The 21,202-nt window shown below is 47.6% G+C and overlaps 1 protein-coding gene across 1 annotated transcript in view; it reads right to left on the reverse strand.

Moving 5' to 3' along the window:
* arl15a (ADP-ribosylation factor-like 15a) overlaps nucleotides 1-21,202 on the reverse strand; it is a gene marked incomplete at both ends in the record, with an annotated part of 122,905 nt that overhangs the window by 68,893 nt on the left and 32,810 nt on the right. Inside the window, one exon of the mRNA XM_080852511.1 lies at nucleotides 7,271-7,479. Within this exon, the coding sequence (XP_080708637.1) occupies nucleotides 7,271-7,479 (209 nt within the window). The remainder of the gene's footprint in view (nucleotides 1-7,270; nucleotides 7,480-21,202) is intronic.

Raw genomic sequence — 21,202 nt, forward strand, 5'->3', positions numbered from 1 at the left:
GTGCATTATTCACGAAAGCACACGCTGTTCGAAAAAGTTCCTAAAAAAAGACATCATCGTGACCAGGGAAAGGGTTGTAATTCAGTATTCAGCTTAACACCCACCGAGACCGTCATAGAGAGGCAGATCAGGATAATTCTGCCCGTTGAAAGACCCTGTCAAACTGACAGACACCTGTGTAACCGCAGAAATGTTGATGGGGCCTTATGATCGTAATGCTACATTGCACTGTAAACCAGTGTGGTTCAGATTATATAACAGTTACATCAATGTGCGACAAGTAATTACCTTAGCTCTCCTCATCTTTATGAAAACGACATTTAGACCCATACAACTGCCAACAAAGTCATTTTAGTGGTTTACATAAAGTACCTCAGAGGAAAAGGCTCCAGCGCTCTCCTTCTCCGAGCGTAGGTCTGTTTTTTAAAAGCCGCTGATGTGGCGTGAGAGAAGCGTGGTGTGGCTTGGCCTGCGTGTATAGCGTGTGAATGGTGGAGTGATTCTGGAGCCATGTTTGGTGACAGCGCTATGCTTGTGTATCGCGTGACAGAGCTGAGGGAGACTGAGAGCGATGGGGAATGTAGGCCCCGGACGCTTACTGAGGCTAGGGTTCAGTATGGGGCGAGTGGGACAGGAGAAGGAGAGAAGGGAGAGAGAGAGAGATAGAGAGAGAGAGAGAGAGAGAGAGAGAGAGAGAGCGAGAGAGCGAGAGAGAGAGAGAGGGAGAGTCAGACAGAGAAATGTTACTTTACATCCCAAAGCTCTAGTCCTGGCTCCTGAGTTCTGCTGAGATTCTTTTCTGCTCTGATGAATCTACTGTACTTATAGGCACACACACACACACACACACACACACACACACACACACACACACACACACTTACTCACACACATATAAATGCACACCCGTATACTCATGGACGCACGCAAACACGCAAGCTCAAATGCTACTGTACTGCAAATGAGCCACCCGGCACGTCCTCTCCTGATGCACGCGAAGCCCTCTGCCACACACCAAAACGCCCCGAACACACGCAAACACACATGCACCCACCGACCCTGGATGGGAAAGCGCCCCGGTCAGACCGACACGCAATGGCATCTGCATGCAAGGATACTTTCAGACATGTCCACACACATGCACGATATGCACGCAGAGACACAGAGACACAGAGATACACACAAAGGCACACACACACAAGTCAGATAGACACAACTCGCACACAGACACACACGCACACACAAACACATGGACACACACGCACACACACACACACAAGTCAGATAGACACAACTCGCACACAGACACACACGCACACACAAACACATGGACACACACGCACGCACACACACACACACACACACACACACACACACACACACACACACACACACACACACACACACACACACACACACACACACACACACACACACACACACACACACACACACACACACACACACACACACACACACACACACACTCACACTCACACTCACACACACAGACTAAACACACACAGACTAAACTGCAACGAAACACAATTTCCCACAAGTACATGAATCTATCCCTCCTCCCACATTCTGAAAAAATGTGATACATTTCCGATGAAGCAACTCTTCCCCTTTCATGTGACTTTAGTTACAGGCCAGGACTGCGTCTCACCTTGCCCATCCGCTCACCCGGCCACCCACCCACCAACACACACACACACACACCTGCAAACTCCACAGGCTAGTTTCAACCATGCAAATCTGACTACAAACAATCCGCTTCTCTGACCCAGGCCTCCACAGGTTTACTTGTAACAGAAACTGAGCAACTGGAAGACCGAGGCAGTATGAACTTCTGTGGTCTTTTGCGTGATTGGATTATATATGTGCCTGTGTGCGTGTTGTGTCAGTATGTGTGTGTGTGTGTGTGTGTGTGTGTGTGTGTATACGTGTGTGTACATGTGTGTACGGTATGTGCGTGCACAGGACCAGCAAACATGCAAGCCTGGCTGTCATGCACCCTCCCTTGTCTGTGCGTATTGACGAGGAAAAAACAAAACTAACAACAATAACAACATTATGATGACCATCTCCCTGGGCGCCCTTCACACCACGAGCCCTCGAATAAACAGCACAGATCGAAGCGGAAGCGCCCGTGGGCCCGAGAGCTATGCTCAGCTCCAGTGCACGTGTTTGCAAACAGCTAACAGAGGTCAATAGCTGTCAGGGGCCAGGCAGCGGGCAGGGCGGGGGCGGGGGGCAGAGAGAGAGAAAGAGATGGCCAGACGAGCAAAGAGAGGGCAGCCGGCTGGCCGGACAAGCCCTATAAAAATAGCCAGGGGAGAAACATGACAGGCTGAGGCGTACTGATGGGCTGTTACCAGCTACTAATTTGTGTGTGTGTGTGTGTGTGTGTGTGTGTGTGTGTGTGTGTGCTCGTGTCTGTGTGTGTGTGTCTGTGTGTGTGTGTGTGTGTGTGTGTGTGTGTGTGTGTGTGTGTATGTGGTGGGAGGGTGCTGCTGTGTACAGAGTCTGCTACGCCGAACCCCAGCTGAGCAAAGCTGTATCCTGAGATGACATTGGGGCCGTACCAATGTCATGTCTGACATAAGCACATTTCTGATGTTTTTTTGTCAGCGGCCGTCGTTTAGAGGCTATGCAGCAGAACTGCTAATATTTATAATAATAATAATAATAATAATAATAATAATAATGATTTAGAGTCAAGGTGTATGATATTGCCTATGGAAAATGAAAAGTGTATTTAGAGACAGTGCTGATTTTTTGTTCCATGATGAGCAATCCTAAATTGGGTCCAGCTTTAGATTGTGATGCTGCAAGGTTTCACACATTTAGCTGTTCCCTTCCAAGTGCTTACCACACTGGGCGTCTTGACAACAGGGGCATTCCAGAGGGAACTGGCAGACCGGTCGGGGTGGGACGGGATCATTCGTATGTCAGCCAGGTGTATAAAATTCTAAAAATGATTTGGTTGACTAGGCTAACATTAAAGCTCAAGTTGCAGCAAGAGGTGCAATATAATCGGAGCTTTTGTCTTTTGACTAGAATTTGACTTTGTTAATAGAAATCTTCTAAATCTGGAGTCTAAATCACGCTCACTATCTTTGGTACCTCCACCATGCCAGAAGAAACCGGGTGAGGTGTGGCTAGCCTGGTGCAGACACAGGCTTATTACCGCATTAAGCTTAGAGGGGTTGAGAGGTGGAGGTGGTGTGAGGTAAGCATAAGTGGTAAAAGGTGCGTTCATTAGGACAGTGAAATAGGGCTGGACAGAGAGCACTGCCTCACTGCCTGCAATGTAATCTGAGCTATTGACTGCACACACATCAAAGCATTGTCGGAGGTAAAATTTGCCTTTGTTAATAGAAATCATTCTCATTCCATCAACGTGCAAATTATAAACTTGCAAGGTGGACTGGATCAACTAATGATTCATTTATCCTTAGGTGACAGGGTGCGCAATGGGTGTCTTCTTGAAACACAATTAGTTAGATTTTTTAAATATATTGTTCAACTGGCCATCAAGACACTTTGGATACCGGGTTAAATATACGGCTGCAAAACCCCCTGGGCATCTCCGATACTGAGGGTTATTTAAAATATTTATAGCCCCTGCCACTTCAACTGCTTTTTTTTTGTCATTAATGCCAGCTGACAAATTGCCAAATGTTTTTTTTTGGCCTTTACATTGGATGAGAGCACTTCCACCTCGCTTTTGCTGAAATTTCCTTTTGCCATTTACTGTAGTCTCAATCTGAACACTGGGGTGGCCTAGGCCTATGAGTATTCATCATGTTCAGTGAGTGTAATTGAGGGAGAGTTCACTGGGAGAGAGGGTGGAGTGCGGTGCTGGTGCACGTGCACAAGGGCTCAATTTCTTCTTGGTCAGGACGTCGAAGAAAAAGGTGCAAAGGATCTTAACATTTCATACATTTTGATTTCTTTGTGCGTGCAGAGCTCTCCAGCTTTGTGCTAACACTATGATTTAGTACGAATTCCACGCAAGGTTTTGAACACGAGGCCCCAGAGCTCGGCCCCAGCGAGGCAGTGATGGCAGCGGAAGAGAGGCAAAGTGAGGTGAACCAAAGGGAGGCGAGGCGAGGTAGAATGAGGAGAGGCCAGCCAAGGAGAGACGTCTGAAGATTGTGCAATGGCCAGACACTCTCCAAAGGCCTCACATACATAGAGAGCGGCAGACGCAGAGGGCCCAGAGCAGGAACCCCCCGGCTGAGCCAGACTGGGCTGTGGGCCGATCGATGAGCGGTGAACTGAACAGACGGGGGTCGGGGAGGGTGGGTGTCTGCACTGGCTTGTGAGTTAACACCAGGTCACCATTGCGCCAGTGGATGTCAGTAAGTGACTATTTGAGGGCTTTCAACAGAGAGTCAAAGGGCAGAGGAAGAGGAGGGGCTCCCAGCAGCTGATCGCAGTGGACATGCAGGTCAGCGAAGATGTCTGTCAGTGGACATGTCTGTCAGTGGACATCCTGTCAGTGGTCATGTCTGTCAGTGGACATCCTGTCAGTGGACATGTCTGTCAGTGGACATGTCTGTCAGTGGACATCCTGTCAGTGGACTTGTGTATGTGTGGGCTGTTAGCCATAACATCCCACACAGAGTCTCACGTTCTATCTCCCTCTCTTCACTCATCATTCTATCCATCTCTGATCCTCTCCTCTCCCACTCACTCGCTCAAAAGGCAGAGATGGGCTGAGAAGCACAGGTGCTACCAAGACACAAACATAGCCTGACACTCGGGATGGCAAATGAGGAGGGGACCACTGACTGCTCCCCAGTCTGTCTGACCACTTCAGTGTGTGTGTGTGTGCATAGCTTCATGTACTTGCATGTGATTGTGTTTTTTTATCGGTCAGACAGACACATACAAAGTTGCAAGTGTTTGCATCTTGTGTATGTGCATTTCTACCTGCTTGTATACATGTGTGTTGTATGCATGCAATCTAGGTGTTTGCATAAAGTACATTTGTGTGCATGTGTGTGTGTGTGTGTGTGTGGTGTGTGTGTGTGTGTGTGTGTGTGTCCAGACCTGACTCCTTGAGTGAGTATGAGTGTGTTTGCTTGCCTGGCCAACATCCACCTGCTCCACACTCGTCTGTGGGAGTATTTTGCCCAGCCCATCGGAGGAAACAGTCCCCATCCCTCACCTCACGCCCTCTGGACCTAACAGCGTGCCTCTCCCACGGCAGCCTCCTCACCATAGGATGGGGCATCTCTGTCCAAGCACTGGAGCTCACTGATCTCACTGATCTCTATGGCTAACTATAGTCTGGGGTTTCCTGCTAAGTCAGCGGGCAGGGGCTCAACCTTTGGGGCTAAATCCCTGCTCATCCCTGCTTGAGAGGTGGCAGGTGGAGGCGGTGTGAGGTAAGAGGTAAGAGGTGAGTTTATTCAGACAGTGCAAAAGGGCTGGACAGAGATCACTGCCTGATTCTGGATCAGTGGGCTTTAAATGCAAACCAGAAAAAAAGGCAGGTGTGTGAGAATGAGGGTTCCAGAGAAGAACACGGCATGAATGGACACCATGGGCCAGTTGATGCAAATGCAAAAAAAAAAAATGAAAAAATGAAACACAAGCTCGACATACAGAAGTGACAGAGAGTGAAGTCTCTGGAGAGGAGAGAGTGAGAAGAAAGGGCGACATGGTGCTTGCAGATGGTTGGCAAAAGAGGCTGAAGGACATAAAATCTCAAGCACTTCCTGCCAAGGTTGTGGCGTCACACCCCCACGCACTCCCGAGTCTGGCCCTTAAGGAGGTTAGTCGTACAATCTGTGGTGGCGGATTGCCTGGCAACTACTACGGCCACATTCTTTATGTTTACAAATAGTGGGGAACTTGGACACAGGTGCAACAATCTTTCCAGTCGGGGAAAAAAAGCAAAAGAAGAAAAAGCACACCTTCAGACAGTGACCTAAATATAAAGCATGATGTATTGAGTACCTTTTCCAGAGTACTTGTGTGTGTGTTTGTGTGTGTGTGTGTGGGGGGGGGGTTGGTGGAGGCAGGATGAAGGTTGCTAATGAAGACAACTGTGTGTTCACATCATCCCAGCTGTGTGTTGATCATTAAAGAGAAGTGGTACTCTTATCAAAGCAGATTTCTGCCTGTGGACTCCCCCCCCCCCCCCCTCTCTCAAGCTCAATGTCTAGCCCCCTCGCTCTCCCTCTCCGTATCCCTCTCTACCTCTTAAACTAACTCTCTCTGTCTCTCCATCTGTATCTCTCTCTCTCTATCTTTCCCTCTCTCTCTCTCTCATTGCTCGGCTCTGATTCACTCCTCCTGGGTTTTCTCACTGTGTGGAAAGAGGCCATTACTCACGGCCCCAGTCACGTCATGTCACGCAGTGTTTACTCTGCGCCTAGAGTGCAGTTCTACCCAGGTTCCATGTGTGTGTGTGTGTTGGGGGGGCACTGGGGGTGACAGGGGACAGGGGGTGTGGGTGGACTCAGGAGAACATCCTTTATCAACAGCGTGACGCAGGACCAGGGCAAGGACGTAGGCCGGGACACACATGCACCTCGCAAGGCCCCCGCAAGAGGGGCCGACATCATTGCAGGGTCACAACAACAAACTCTTTCCTGCATGGCAACAACTGGCTTGGCCTCTCCTCAGCCCACCCACATACCCACACACACACACAAACACACACACACAAACACACACACACACAAACACATACAAATGCTTTCGCCTTCAGACACACAAACAATTCATCCAATGTGTACGCAAGAAAGCCAACATAACAAAAACTCTCCAGTCCTGCAGGAGGATCCGCATGAAGTGGACCTGGGACCTAGACCAGACACTGCCTCTCACTCTCACCCTCACCCTCACCCTCCACCTCTCTCATTCACTCCTTCAATGGCTCTTCCCCTCTCTTTATCTCTGCCCCCATTACCTCTCTTCATCCTTCATGCTCTTTTATTTCTTTTCCACACACTGTTCCACAAAACTGTTATCACTCTCCCTTTCTTTGCTGTCCTTCACCCTCTCGCTCCAGCTTTCTACCCTGTCTCCAACTCGCTCTCTTTCCCCCCCTCTTTCTTTCTCTCTCCATCTCCCACTCCCTCCAATTCTCTTTCAGTTGTTCTCTCTTCCTCTCTCTTCCTCTCTCTTCCTCTCTCTCTCTATCTATCCCTCTCCTCCTTCTTGCTCTCTGTCCCTCCCTCTCCCACAACCCCCCCCCCCATCCTCATCCTCCCCCTCTCTCTCTATATTTGGGCAGGAAACTAACCTCGGGCGCGGGCCGCGCGGCGGGCTGGTCCTGGTGGTTGGCGAGGATGAGGAAGGGCAGCGTGCACAGCTGCGGGTGCTGCAGGGCCAAGTGCAGCTCCGCCCGCGACGCCTCCAGCTCGGCTGACGAGCACGCGCTGTTCACCACGAACACCACGCCCTGCGAGCCCTGGTAGTAGCGGCTCCAGTACTTCTTGATTTGGTCTGAACCTGGATGAGGGGGTATGAAGTCAGCTCCACTAATAATAATAATTATCATAAACTTGATTTATATAGCACCTTTCATTCAATCAGTTCAGTTCAATTTTAATTTCATTAAATTCATTTATATTGTGCCACTAACAACAGATCTTGTCTCAAAGCGTTTCACAGCAAGCATTGGCAAGGAAAAACTCCCTTTAAACAGTAATAACCCTCGAGCACAGCATGGCTCAGAGAGAGGACCCAGTAGAGGTAGGGTGTGGGGTGGAAGGTAAGTGATGCAATAGAATCAAGAGCCAAGTAAATAATTCATTCATACATCATACATTAGCATATATGAAGCAAATGTACACCATGCATAATATAATAATACATTATTAGATTGCTGGTGGGTGACGGGTCTGATGGCTGATGACTGATCCCCAATTCAACTAACTCAGTTCCTTACTGACTACTTCAATCATATGTGGTGTGGGAGTCCCCATGCGCTTCTGACACAGCAAGCGTCAGAATGTATCCTGACCTGATCTTAAAGGGATCCACAAACTGCTTGCTAAACCCATCCCAGAACCAGCACAGACCTGAGGCAGGGGGTTTCAGATGAAGAAGAACACTCTGAAATGAATGAACTTGTGAGAAGAAGAGATCTCATTTTTGGCAACAAAAATCTGACCAAACGCAAACTGAATGTGCAGGTATGTTCTCAGAAAAAAACATGGCTCTTGCCTTGGTGCAGAGGTGCCACTGTTTCACAACTGAAATACATGCAGTAGGACCTTGAATCATTTGCCTGCCAGACTGAACAGAAATGAAGCAGCTTAGTGGCGCACAATGGCTGTTCGTGCGTTGCTGGGACATCTCAATGACGCAAAACGGAAAGGTGAGAGGTTTGAAAAAACTAATAAACAACCACAAGAATTCCACTGAATGCTCTCACATCCGTCTTCAGGGGAGCCCTCCGCAGATACAAAATATATTTGTGAGCTCTTTAAAAAGTTGGACCAAATGCAAAGTGGGTATTTAAGGAGGGGGGGGGGGGGGGGGGTTCGAGCCTGTGCCAAAGTGTTCGAAAAGCAACACCCACGGGTCTGTTAGTGGGAACAGGTCAGTTCAACCTAACACATAAACAGGCATATCCCATGGTGGGAGACTCAGGGGCCTCTCTCAAACATCAGAACGGTCCAGAAATGTTCCTGTGGCTCAACTGGAACAGCAACTGGTGGAGCAAGGTGATGATAACACCAAGACCATGGGTTTCACTCGCAGGGAGCACACACAGGATGCTAAGGAAAATCTGCATCTGTATTGAAAATCACTTTGTCTACAAGCCAAACAACTCAATGGATAAGTTGTAGAAAAAGGTGACTCAAGTAAGACGGTGTAGGAGAAGGTGACAGTCATGACAGGATGGCAGATAACACCATCTCGTCCCATTCTGTCTCCCCTGCGTAAATGGCTGTTGAGGTGTGAACCAGTTTGATCATCTCACTCAGACATGGAACCATCTTCACCAGCATGCCACAGTCAGTAGCTGTCACACTGTATAGTCTTGTATACATCTGTAGAATCTCAGCGCTCAGTGAGAAGGTTCCTCCCCTCCCTCTCTCTCTCTCTCTCTCTATACCTCTGTTTCTTGCTCTTTTCTCTCTCTCTCTGTGTTTGCGCTCATAACTCATCCTCCTCTCTTCCTCTCTATTTACCTCTATCTCTTTCCTGAGGACAGAGCAGTGAGCATGGCTGTGCAGGCCTCTGCAGTGCTGTGTTTGGAGCTTTGTTGGTTCACAGACTATGGTCCTTGCGTGTCCAAAACACACACACACACACACACACACACAACCACACACACACACACACACAGAGACACAGACATAGTGTGTGTGTGTGTTTAAGTGTGTGTGTGTGTGTGTGTGTGTGTGTGTGTGTGTGTGAGGGTGTGTGTGTTGGGACTCTGGAGGGAGGGAGGGAGGGAGGGAGGAGGGGTTGCGCTCAAATGCCTCCAATTTCTGGCCCCAACATATGGTTTCCTTTTTCTGGATGGCAATTTAGGTGCGCATATCCGCTCAAGAAACAAGCTTCAGTGCACCACAACTTTATTTGTTAGTGTAAGTAATTTGAGGAAGAGAACCTACATGCTCACAACGTGAGTCATCTCCCACTCACACACACACACACACCCCCCACCTCCCCCCCCCCCACACACACACACACACACTCTCACACACACCGATGCCTCGGACTATGAGAGCCAAGGCCACCGTGGCCTGAGGGGGGAGATGTGAGTGGATGCACACGCTCCGTCTCTCATTACGACAGCCGTCATCCCCGTGTTGTCGCTCCACGCTCCCTCCTCCTCCTCCTCCTCTTTTTTTCCTCAGAAAACTTCAGCGTCTATTGCGCATACAATCTGATGCTCTTGTTATGGAGCATTTCAGAGTGCGACTTCCCCTCTCTGCCCGTGGGTCGATTGCTGCAGTGACATCATAAGCTCGGAGTGAGCAAATAAGGGGCCAGTCAAAGTTCATGCACTGTCTTAGGACTAGGACGTCACTCCTTCCTAATGTGACATGTTACGAAATACCAAAATGGATTACTTTTATACTACTTTTCTCCTATATCCCCCTTCTTCTTTTCCCCCTCATGGAATTTCATTCATTTTGGCGTCCTACTGGCAACTTCTGCCACCTATTGGTCGCTGTCGATGAGGAAAACAAATTCCCCCAGAAAAGGGCCTTTTTTTTTTACAGCCAAGCTCTGCCGTGCCAAGCAGTCTGACTTCACTGCACTTGTTCTTAGTTATGGATGGCTTGGGGGATATTATGTGCTCTCTAAAAGTTCAATTGATGACATAGTCAATCAAGTTTTTTAATTTAATGAGACATTGGGTCTGATGGGGTCTGATGAACAGCTGAACAAACCCATGTGCAGCCCCGCAACTCAAAACAGTTGTCACACACAGAGGTCCCATAGTGAGACACTAGGGAATGTAAGCTTTGGGGACTTAAAGAGGCTTTCATGGCTACAGCAACACTTAGTGTGGGGTAAAACCAAATTACTTTCTGCTGTGGTTTCTTTCCTCGTTGAATTAACGGTCATGTGTCATCATCGTCCTTTCAGGCACGCGGACTTTAAACCATCAAGACGTGGTGTCACTTTATCATGCTTCTCAAGTCAATGTCATTGTTTTTATGTCCCACAACCAATGAAATGCATCATGACTCGCTAAAATACAGGCGAGGAAGGCGAAATAAATAATAAGAGATGGCTTAGTTTTTTAACTTTTTTTGCATATTAGCCTCCATCTGGAAACTGCAAAAAAAGGTTTTCTAAAGTTGCGCTTCAGACAGCGACAATGGCTGAGGGGCCTGAGCAAGGGAAGCGACAATGATGCACACGACACTGAATTATAATATTCCATTCCAGACCCAGATTCTGATGGGGCTGCTGACCTGCTAGCCAAGGCTCGCTGTTGAGAGACACCTTTGAGGTGAAGCAAGCGGAGGAGGATTTTGGTGAGTTTTTCGGAATCTAAGATGACTGGAAAATGGGGAACTCACACCCAAGCCATGAGAGGGAGCATCACCACAAGCACATGCTGACCCTGACAATGCAATGCTGTAGTTCATACACCATCTGCACAACAAAGCAAGAGCCAAACTCCGTCCAGGAGTGAGTGGACACCTTTTACAGTGAAGGAAATGATAACCTTCATTTGTTTTAGTGTCACCATGGACACTATTCAGCTGCCAGCGAGGAGAGGCTATTGGCAAAATAAATGTCAGACAGATTTGCAGTGATGTGTAGGGAACAATAATGATGATAATAACAAATTATGACAAGTAAAAATGTGTCATATATGGTTTCATCCAAAACAACTTTACAACATACTTAAATGTGTGAATACCACTGTGCATTTTCAGTTATCTCTAACTAAAAGATAACTCCTTTGACAAACTGTAGTAGACTCTTCAGTCAATTCCAGTCACTCTATGAGGTGAAGGGCTTTGTGACGGTAGAGGAGAACATGGTGAAATTCAAGGGAACACTTGATTTCCGTCAGCATCTCCCCCTTAAACCAACAAAATGGGGTGTCAAGGTGCGGGTCCGTGGCAGAGAGCTCCACTGGCTATGTCACAGACCTCTAAAACTACACAAGGCGTGAGGGGACACAGGAGAAAGGTCTTGCTCACCATGTTGTCAACTCAGGGGTGGAGCTTTTCAAGGACATGAAGCGTCATGGACTGGATGCGTGCGGCACTGTCCGTGCTAACAGATAGGGACTCCAAAAATACAAAATGCTGAGCAAGCAAGCCTCGTTGGGCAAACATGAATTCAAAGTGGCTCAAAAGGATGGCCTCACCTTCTGTGTTTGGCAAGACAACAAGGCTGCCATGGTCCTGTCTAACTACCATGATCCCACTGAGAAAGGGTCAGTGAAGAGAAGGATCGCAAGAGTGCAACCAAACCGAGGTGCTAGTGGCAGCGTGCCTTTTCCGACTACCAAAAACACATAAAAGGTGTGGATTTGCTGGATCAGACGGTTGGATATTATCAGTTCCAGCATCACTCAAAGACATGAAAGAGAAGAACACGATTCTTCTTTTCCCTGGCTGTCAGATGCTGCAATGCAAGGTGTGCTGAAGAAAAAGCATGTGTATTTTTAGAGGGTGCCATGAGCGCCGCCCTGGGCTGGTTGGACAGTCTGCAGGAGAGGCAGAGGGCTCCGGACCCCATCCAGGGGGGTTCAGGGGCACTAAGACTGCAGTTTGGTGGGCAGAACCTAAAGCCACATTGGGCACGCATTGAGATGTTTGCATTTTTAAAAACTCAATGTTTGGTGGGGTAGTCCAAAAAAATACGATCCTGGGCACCCGGGGCGGAGGATCTTGTCTTTCCTGCCGATGGATGCAATGACAAGAATCAGTGGAACAGTGGCTGTTCTTTTTCCACACACAACTTTCTGTCCCTGATAGCCTAAGGGCTGCCCAGGCAAACGTGTGTGTACACTGACATAAGCTTTCTAGACCGCAGCAGTCCTAATTAAGTAGTGATTAGACTGGGCAAGACATTTTGTTAAGTTGGAAATCAAATCAATGATCCACTATTTCAAAGCCAGTAAATTACATAAAATCAACATTTTAAAGACTTTATGTCCATCTGTTGTACGTGTGTGTTTTCAAATATAATTAATACATGGCCAAAGCAACAGCGCTCACAGCTGCCCTTCATTCCGTTCCTGACAGAGGAGCCGTCAGTGAGGCTGAGAAGCTGAGCTGACCCATCCGGACAATATGTCATCTGTTCAGCAGCTGTGGATGCACAAGGACCTCCTCACTGTCCTCTTCCTCCTGTTGTGCCTGACGCAATAGACCGGACTGTGGTCCTTTATATAGAGATCGCACAATAATGTTATTAAGTCCCCTCGTTCTGCTACCTTTGTTTGTTTATACTGAACCAAACCGACGCTACATATAGTGTCACTCCAGCCTGTCCTATTAAAGAGCATGTCAGCATTCCCGAACCAGAGGCGTGATGTTTAGCATAGCATCTAGCTTGATCAATAATGCCGTGTTTGAGGCCGCTCGGAACTGGAAAAACTGCACTAGAACACCACTCAAAGTCGGAGCTCCGATTCAGAAACTAAGAAAAAAAAAACTTAATTTAATCAGTTTGACATCATTATCAATAATCACAATCAATCTGATAGAGGTTGTGACTATATCAAAGATTAAAACCCTTTTTCAATGCGTGAGAAGATGCATGAAGAGGCAGTGTGTCAAAATGAACAAAAAAAGTTGTACATAATAATTGATAACAGATACAAGGAAAATCCACTAATGCATTAGTTGGATTTGTGTCTTCTCAAAACACGGTAGTCTTGCTCTTCCACTTAGGCACAGACATTGTTTCGGCTCTGTGACTACCTCTTTAGTTATTTATTTATGTTGGTTCGAAACTGACAATTTTAATTAGTGTCTAATTGTGTTTGTCTGTGCTTGTTGTATCTGGCTAGAGGGTACTGGCCCCACTGAGGCAAGGATCAGAGGCTTCCTTGTGATTCACAGGACTATTTTAAACCGCCGCCAATAAACGTGAAACAACACAGGAATCACGCAGAAGAGGAGGGGAAGATGAAAAAAAGAAAAAAAATCCGCTCATAATACTGTTTTCTATGCTACTCCACATCCTCCTGTCTCCACGCTCACTGAGCCAACGGTTTTATGAAAACGACCAAGGCAAACAAAAATGGAAGTAAAAGAGCAGTTCAAATTTACTATGGTGATAATCGGCGCCTTCTGGTTAATTCCGCCCTGAACCATGACGATACAGGCCATTAAGATGTCTGTCAGTGGCAGAGCAAGTCTGGTCCCTCAGAACTCACATCTGCAGATGGTCAGATTGAAGGAGTGTCAGGGAGGAGTGGAGAACGGCAGAGGGAAATTAGAAAGAGGAGAGAGAAGATAGAAAACAGTGGACAGAAAAGAAGAGATAGGGAAGAGAAAATAAACAACTGTAAGCCCTACTGAGCAATGGACTCACGCATGTGAACCCTGTTGTTAACCTAAAAGAATAGAAAGAATGGCAAAGGATGGAGCACAAGAAGTCTGAAAGGAAAGAGAGAACGGTAAAATATGCTGGGGGAAAGGGAAGAGAGGCGCCAGAATCAAACAACCGGAGGGGAGATGAACAGATAAAGGGAGAGACTATGAAAAACCAGAGGTTGGGTAGACCACAGGCCACAGAAAATGGATGAGGGAGATTATTGCAATAGGTGATATCGCCAAAGAAGAGGAAGACTATTGCAATAGGTGATCTCGCCGAAGATAAACAAAGAATAAGAGAGGGTGCTTCCAGAGAGAGGAGCTGGTCTGGGGTGTGCTTCCTGAGAGAGGAGCTGGTCTGGGGTGTGCTTCCAGAGAGAGGAGCTGGTCTGGGGTGTGCTTCCAGAGAGAGGAGCTGGTCTGGGGTGTGCTTCCAGAGAGAGGAGCTGGTCTGGGGTGTGCTTCCAGAGAGAGGAGCTGGTCTGGGGTGTGCTTCCAGAGAGAGGAGCTGGTCTGGGGTGTGCTTCCAGAGAGAGGAGCTGGTCTGGGGTGTGCTTCCTGAAAGAGGAGCTGGTCTGGGGTGTGCTTCCAGAGAGAGGAGCTGGTCTGGGGTGTGCTTCCAGAGAGAGGAGCTGGTCTGGGGTGTGCTTCCAGAGAGAGGAGCTGGTCTGGGGTGTGCTTCCAGAGAGAGGAGCTGGTCTGGGGTGTGCTTCCAGAGAGAGGAGCTGGTCTGGGGTGTGCTTCCAGAGAGAGGAGCTGGTCTGGGGTGTGCTTCCAGAGAGAGGAGCTGGTCTGGGGTGTGCTTCCTGAAAGAGGAGCTGGTCTGGGGTGTGCTTCCAGAGAGAGGAGCTGGTCTGGGGTGTGCTTCCAGAGAGAGGAGCTGGTCTGGGGTGTGCTTCCAGAGAGAGGAGCTGGTCTGGGGTGTGCTTCCAGAGAGAGGAGCTGGTCTGGGGTGTGCTTCCAGAGAGAGGAGCTGGTCTGGGGTGTGCTTCCAGAGAGAGGAGCTGGTCTGGGGTGTGCTTCCAGAGAGAGGAGCTGGTCTGGGGTGTGCTTCCTGAAAGCATCGTTGAGCAAAAAGAAGAGCGGGAGGGTTCAAAATAATCTCTTGAACAGATCAAGAGTGTTGTGATCAGAATTAATATTAGTTAAAAATCAGGCTTCAGAGAAACGTCTGGATACCCAAGGGTTATCTCTCTGGTTTCCACTGAAACTATTTGCTTGTCCATTAACACAAAATAGAAGAAGTGGAGAGAGAGAGAGAGAGAGAGAGAGAGAGAGAATAAGAGATAGTTGGAGATAGATGAGAATGAAGATGGACGGGAGGAGTGAGAGAGAAGAAGAACCAGAGCAAACAACTTCCTTTCCCTGCCTCTGATGGGGCGGTGGTGACTCAACCACAGACTGTCGCTTCCACGTTGGTTTAGGCATTTGTTTCAGCTTACTCACTTTTACGAGCCATGAACTTGGTATTCTCTCTTTCTCCTCTTCTGCCCCTGTATCTTTTGTTCAAGAAAAAAAGATGGAGTGCATAGGAGGCCTGCTACTTCTTACGTTCCTGATTTTCTGGGGGGGGGGTTGCCCCCCTCTTTTTCTTTACCTTTACCACAGCAAAAACATGTTGATGGCCTGACTCCTGCTCTTCACAGTTGAACTCCAGTCAAAGCAAAGCCAATCTTCTTTGAAGTTGGCTAACACAAACCAGATTCAACTGAGCAGCTGAGCATTCAGAGACATCTCTACCAAGGGAGACATCATATGCAGGGCAGACACACACACACACACACACACAAACACAGACACATGTGCTATACTACTGATGCAATACTGAGGCAGAGGCACATAGCTTCTACAATCTCTGCCAGACAAAGCTATTGTTCTCAGCATCCCTGTTGTTCTCCTGTGTAAGTAATCATAGTCCTAATTACTTCTGACCTTTCATCAGATATAACTAGCACCATTCCCGTGGAGCCAGAGTAAAAAAAAAAGTCAATTTGTTCCAATGCCAGATGTTTTATTTTGGGTAATTATAGAGAAAAGACAGATAAATGAAGATGATTACATAAACGATGAGGTTTAGAAGTGATTCAATCTTTCGTCAGCTAAATACTAAAAACACGTTTCTTAAAAAGAGTGGGCCTCTGGTAAGAACGGATTCTGATATAAGAGATCTCAGGACAGCAAAAGAAAGAGACCAGCAAAAATATATTCAGTGGAGAAAAGAACAACAAATCTCCAAAGGCTTCGAAAAAATCAGAACAAGCTGCTGATCGTCTTGGCAAGATTAATGACAATTTACAAATGATTCCAGTCATGCTCCATGTGCTTCCCCTTCTGAAAGAGAATAGTTCCCCGGCAACTCCATTATCAGTAAAGAAATACCACATTACGCTCACATTTTGGAATAACACAAACCATACTTGGCCCAGAAAGCCTTTCAGCACAGCGGTTTCCTATGTTTAAGAGCTCTCAGATAGAGTTCTCTGATGTCTCTGTGCGTGCCGCCATGAAGGGCTTCGCTTCAGGCCAACGCTGATGTAAACCTACAGTACGGAACATGTGAACATGTACAAAGCAAGGACCCATAAGTGGCGGTAAATGCACATATGTATGGACTCGGACACACACACAGACACACAGACACAGACACACACACACACACACACACACACACACACACAAAAACAAATACACAGTAAGGCAACCATACATAAATGCACAAACAGTGCATGACTGGACAACTACATGCACGCACACACACACATACACACACACACACACATGCATGCATGCGTGCACACACGCTCAAGCACACACTTACACACACACACACACACACATACAGCTAGACATGCTAGAATTCTCTCAGTGCAGTTTTATCTGACCGCAGCTGAAACATTAGTGGGGTAGATGCTCCTATTATGACTGCTACTTCATCAGCTGTCATCACACATGCCACGACATCCAAACCGTGCTTAGACCACTCGTCGTGTCTGACTCGTGTCTGACAGCCTTGGCACTGGGGAGACCAGACCCAGCCCCAGACATCACCACGGTAACGCAAGCCAATATGGCCATCTCTTCCCTCACCTCATCGGTACCCGAGCCTGTAAACTGCAATCAATAGCAGAATCCACAATAGCAATAGCAATATCTTAAGGAATAGCCAAATCATGCAAAGAATGATAGGGGAATATTCTTTACCTTACCTATAAATTGCCCTATAATGTAACATACCGAGTAGGTCATATGACCACATACTGAAAATTAAAATGTACCATTATTTTTTATATGTTGCTGAGCTGTACGTTACAAGTATACTGTCCAGTGTAATACGTAGTATTGGTCAATCACTGTACCTGTAGCGACCTTTAAATAAATGCTACCCTGACGAGTGTGGAAGAGCTGAGATGACTGACACCAGCACTTCTATCTGCCCTCCCCTGCCCATGCCATTGCCAGTGTAAACATTCATGAGGCGGTGAGTTGGGAAGCTGGCATGGCAGCCAAGGCATGGCGTTGGCACGAGGGCGCCAGGGCTGACAGGACGTGCAGATCCTCGACGGCCGTATAAGTCAGACGGGGGGACTGGAAGGGTGGGTTTTGGGAAACTGTTGACGCGTTGAGGAGCGGCTGACGAGTTTAGGGGTTGTGGGCTGTGGCTTAGGGAAAAGGGGGTGGGGGGTGGGAGGAGGGGTGCGTGTGTGTGTGTGTGTGTGTGTGTGTGCGTTGTGTTTTCTTTGGGGCAGCCAGACGGTACGCACGCTGTACCCGATGCGTCTGCTGGACATTCCCACAGGCTCGCGTCAGCCTACTATTTGTGCCACGTTTACAGAGGAGCTAAAGTCGGATCTGCTTCGTGCTATGCTGTTCCACACTGGACCAATGACACCAGAGATCACTCCTCCCAGGAGCACCGGTCTCGGCGCTTGGCGTGCCTTGTGTGCCCGTCGGCTGACGTCGGCTGGAAGAGAGTTATTACAGCTGGCAACGCCAACTATTTAAGATACGTTTGCAACCAGGTGATGTTTTGATGTATTCTTAATGTGGCAAAAAAGTGAAAAGGTTCCAATTTAAAGTAAATTTTCCTCTCTAATTTAGTAGGCACTACCATACCATTCAGCAAGATCTGGGTCAAATCTGGGTCAGATTCATTCTACAGTCAACTTTTTATCTGCACTTCCACAAATCATAAACTCATGTTAGTAAGTGCAATGAGATCAAACACTTGAGGGCCAGTTACTTGTCTTGAGTGTAAGAGAAGAGACGTTTTTCGGAAAACTCGTATTTCTAAAACCGCGTTGTAAGACACAAGCCAGCAACTGATAACCAGTGCCTGACTGCCTGCCATACATTAGAGATCCAATTTCTGAGATCTGACGCTAAATGAAAAACACATTGAAACTCTGGTGCTGAAACACAGACCAAACCTTTTTACGCAATGTCACTCGTGCGGTACACAATGTCTCAGGTTCAAGTGTGAGTGCACTCTTTGGAGAAGTTTTTCATTAGCAACAGGCAGCTTCCCATAAGAAACGGCTATTTAAGATACGTTTACAACCAGGTGATGTTTTTATGTATTCTTAATGTGGCAAAAAAGTGATAATAATACAGGCACTTGACAGTGTTGAACTAATGCTGAGCTCTCGCCATGTTCTTTCCCTCACTCCCTCTCTCACTCTCTCTCTCTCACTCTCTCTCTCCTTCTCTCTCTCTCTTTCTCTCTCTTTTTCTGTCTTTACTGAAAGATAAATGAGGGATGTGCTGTAGCATACTTCCTCTAACACATTGTTGTGACAATGGAGTTCCTACACACTCACACACACACACAAACACACACACACACACACACACACACACACACACACACACACACAAAGAGAGTAAGCACACACACACAGGAAGTGGTGTTAAATATGCATTATCCTGCTTATGTAGATGATGGGTAGTAGCACTGAGTCAGACACATAGCCTGCCAGTGACCTGCCCCCTAATTGCCCTTTCCGCTGAGCTGGCCTGCCACTGGCAAGAGCGCCCAGGCTCCATGTAACCCTCCTCTGTGGGGGGGGGGGTTTGAAGATGCCACGCTTAAGAGGAGATGCTTGACGTAATTTTGCCATCACATCAGCACACCGAATCATGTTATACACCGTGGAATATGTCACCAGGAAGCTCAGGCCCATAGATGTGTACCTTGTGAGAGGCTGTTTGTAATATGTATTAAGTGAGGCAGCTGAAGAGCCACACAACATTAAGGACGTGTATGTGGAATAACACTTTATTTAAATGCAGTCTCTTTGTTAATACACTTGCTGAGTGAAGACTGAACACAACAGTTACTTCCAGTATCTTCCAATAACCAGTTACTGGAAGTGATAAAGTGCTTCCCTCAAACCACATGTTCATGTATTCCAAATATCAAAGACAGATTCCCTTCTTTGCTTGAAGTATTAACAGAGGAACCGAGGAAGCTGAATGAAGCTTTTAACAAAGTACACTAACCTTGCTGAATAATATGAAAGAGGCAAGGCGTCTTCTAATGGAGACCTGTTATGAAGACTATGTGTACATTGTCTATGATACAACACCTAGTTCTGTCCAACTAGTTGTGGCTTGTGTCTACAGCCATGATATTATTCATGATAACATACTCCCTCTTGTATTGCATTTTATTTGCTTGATTACAGGAGTATGAGGAGTGATCTGGTAGATCACCTTTCCCCATGTATCACAAGGGCAGATGGCTTTTGGGGCAGATGGAGTCATTTATACTAATCAAACTGCCCTCCGATGTCTTTGAAAAACTGTGCCTGCATCAAATAACGTGAATGTCAACGTGGCTAATGTGTTTTTGCTACAGCTACAGTAGTTCTAACCCCTAAGATGGTTTTCCTTTCATCAGTTAGCGAAGCGTGGAGGGTAAGGAATACCAGCATTCCCAGGAGAACAAGAGGAGAGAGGCGGACGGCAGCAGTGTCCACTATAAATCAGCTCTGTCACAACAGAGGCTTCACATGAAAAAAAACACCATCCCCAGAGAAGCTGGATCTGACCCGGTCCAGTCTGGTCCTGTACTCCAGACCCCCCACACATCCCTCTCTTCCGTCACTCATGCACTCATGTCTTACCCACTCTTACCACTGCATCTCTCTCTCTCTCTCTCTCTCTCTCTCTCTCTCTCTCTCTCTCTCTCTCTCTCTCTCTCTCTCTCTCTCTCTCTCTCTCTCTCTCTCTCTCTCTCTCTCTCTCTCTCTCTCTCTCTCTCTCTCTCTCTCTCTCTCGGGGTGTGTGTGTGTGCATCTGTTTTTCCAATTCAAACACCCTTCATTGGTGAAATACAAAGTAATTTCAAACACTTTTCAATACATTTCTTAGTGGTTAATAGGGAATGACACCAACTTTTTGGGCACATTTTCAAACTAATGAGTCCCAGAACAGCACAAGAAGAAGGGCACGTGTGTCTCCAACAGAGATATTCTGTCTCCAGTTTTACCTAGCGTTACCTCTCTCCTCACTCTTCCTCATCTGTCTCCCTCCCTGTTTCTCTGGGTCTCTGGGGAGAGGAGGGGGGCGCTGGCGGGGCCTCTGTAGTTGCTGGGGAGTCACTTGTCAAGATACACAGTACACCTGTCATGTCCAAGGGCTCGCACAAAAACACATAAATTACTCTGGCCTGGTCCTCGCTCCGAACATTCTCGTAAATATAGCCCTGGGGGTGAGCCACACACACACACCCCAGTGCCGGAGATTTACGTCCCTCCAAAACCCCTCTGTTCAGTGTGGCGGCGTGCCTCCCATGACGCTACACCACTCTAGTCCTCTCCATCCCACCCCATCTCCACACCCCCCCCTCTCCCACCCACCCCTAGCCCCCCTTCTCAACACAGCATCCCACTGACTGTTTTCGGACTGAAATGTTCCTCTCGGGGGCCTGGAGTTGGACAAGAGGCACTCATCCTGAACAGAAGCCCCCTTCTCAGGGTCTCCCGCTGAAGCTCAGGCGCACCTGAGAGTGTGGGTAACCTTGAAGTGGCGGCAGCCGCCGCAGAAGCAACAGCAGCTACTGCTGCTTCCTACCACGTCCGATACGAATATCAGACGTGCAGAGACAAATCGCCCTCGCTTGAAGGGGAGATGGTGTTTCGATTATGGCATGAAAGAGAGAGAGAGAGAGAGAGAGAAAAAGAGAGAGCGAT

The sequence above is a fragment of the Sprattus sprattus genome, assembly GCF_963457725.1.
Source record: "Sprattus sprattus genome assembly, chromosome: 15".
Lineage (NCBI taxonomy): Eukaryota > Metazoa > Chordata > Actinopteri > Clupeiformes > Clupeidae > Sprattus > Sprattus sprattus.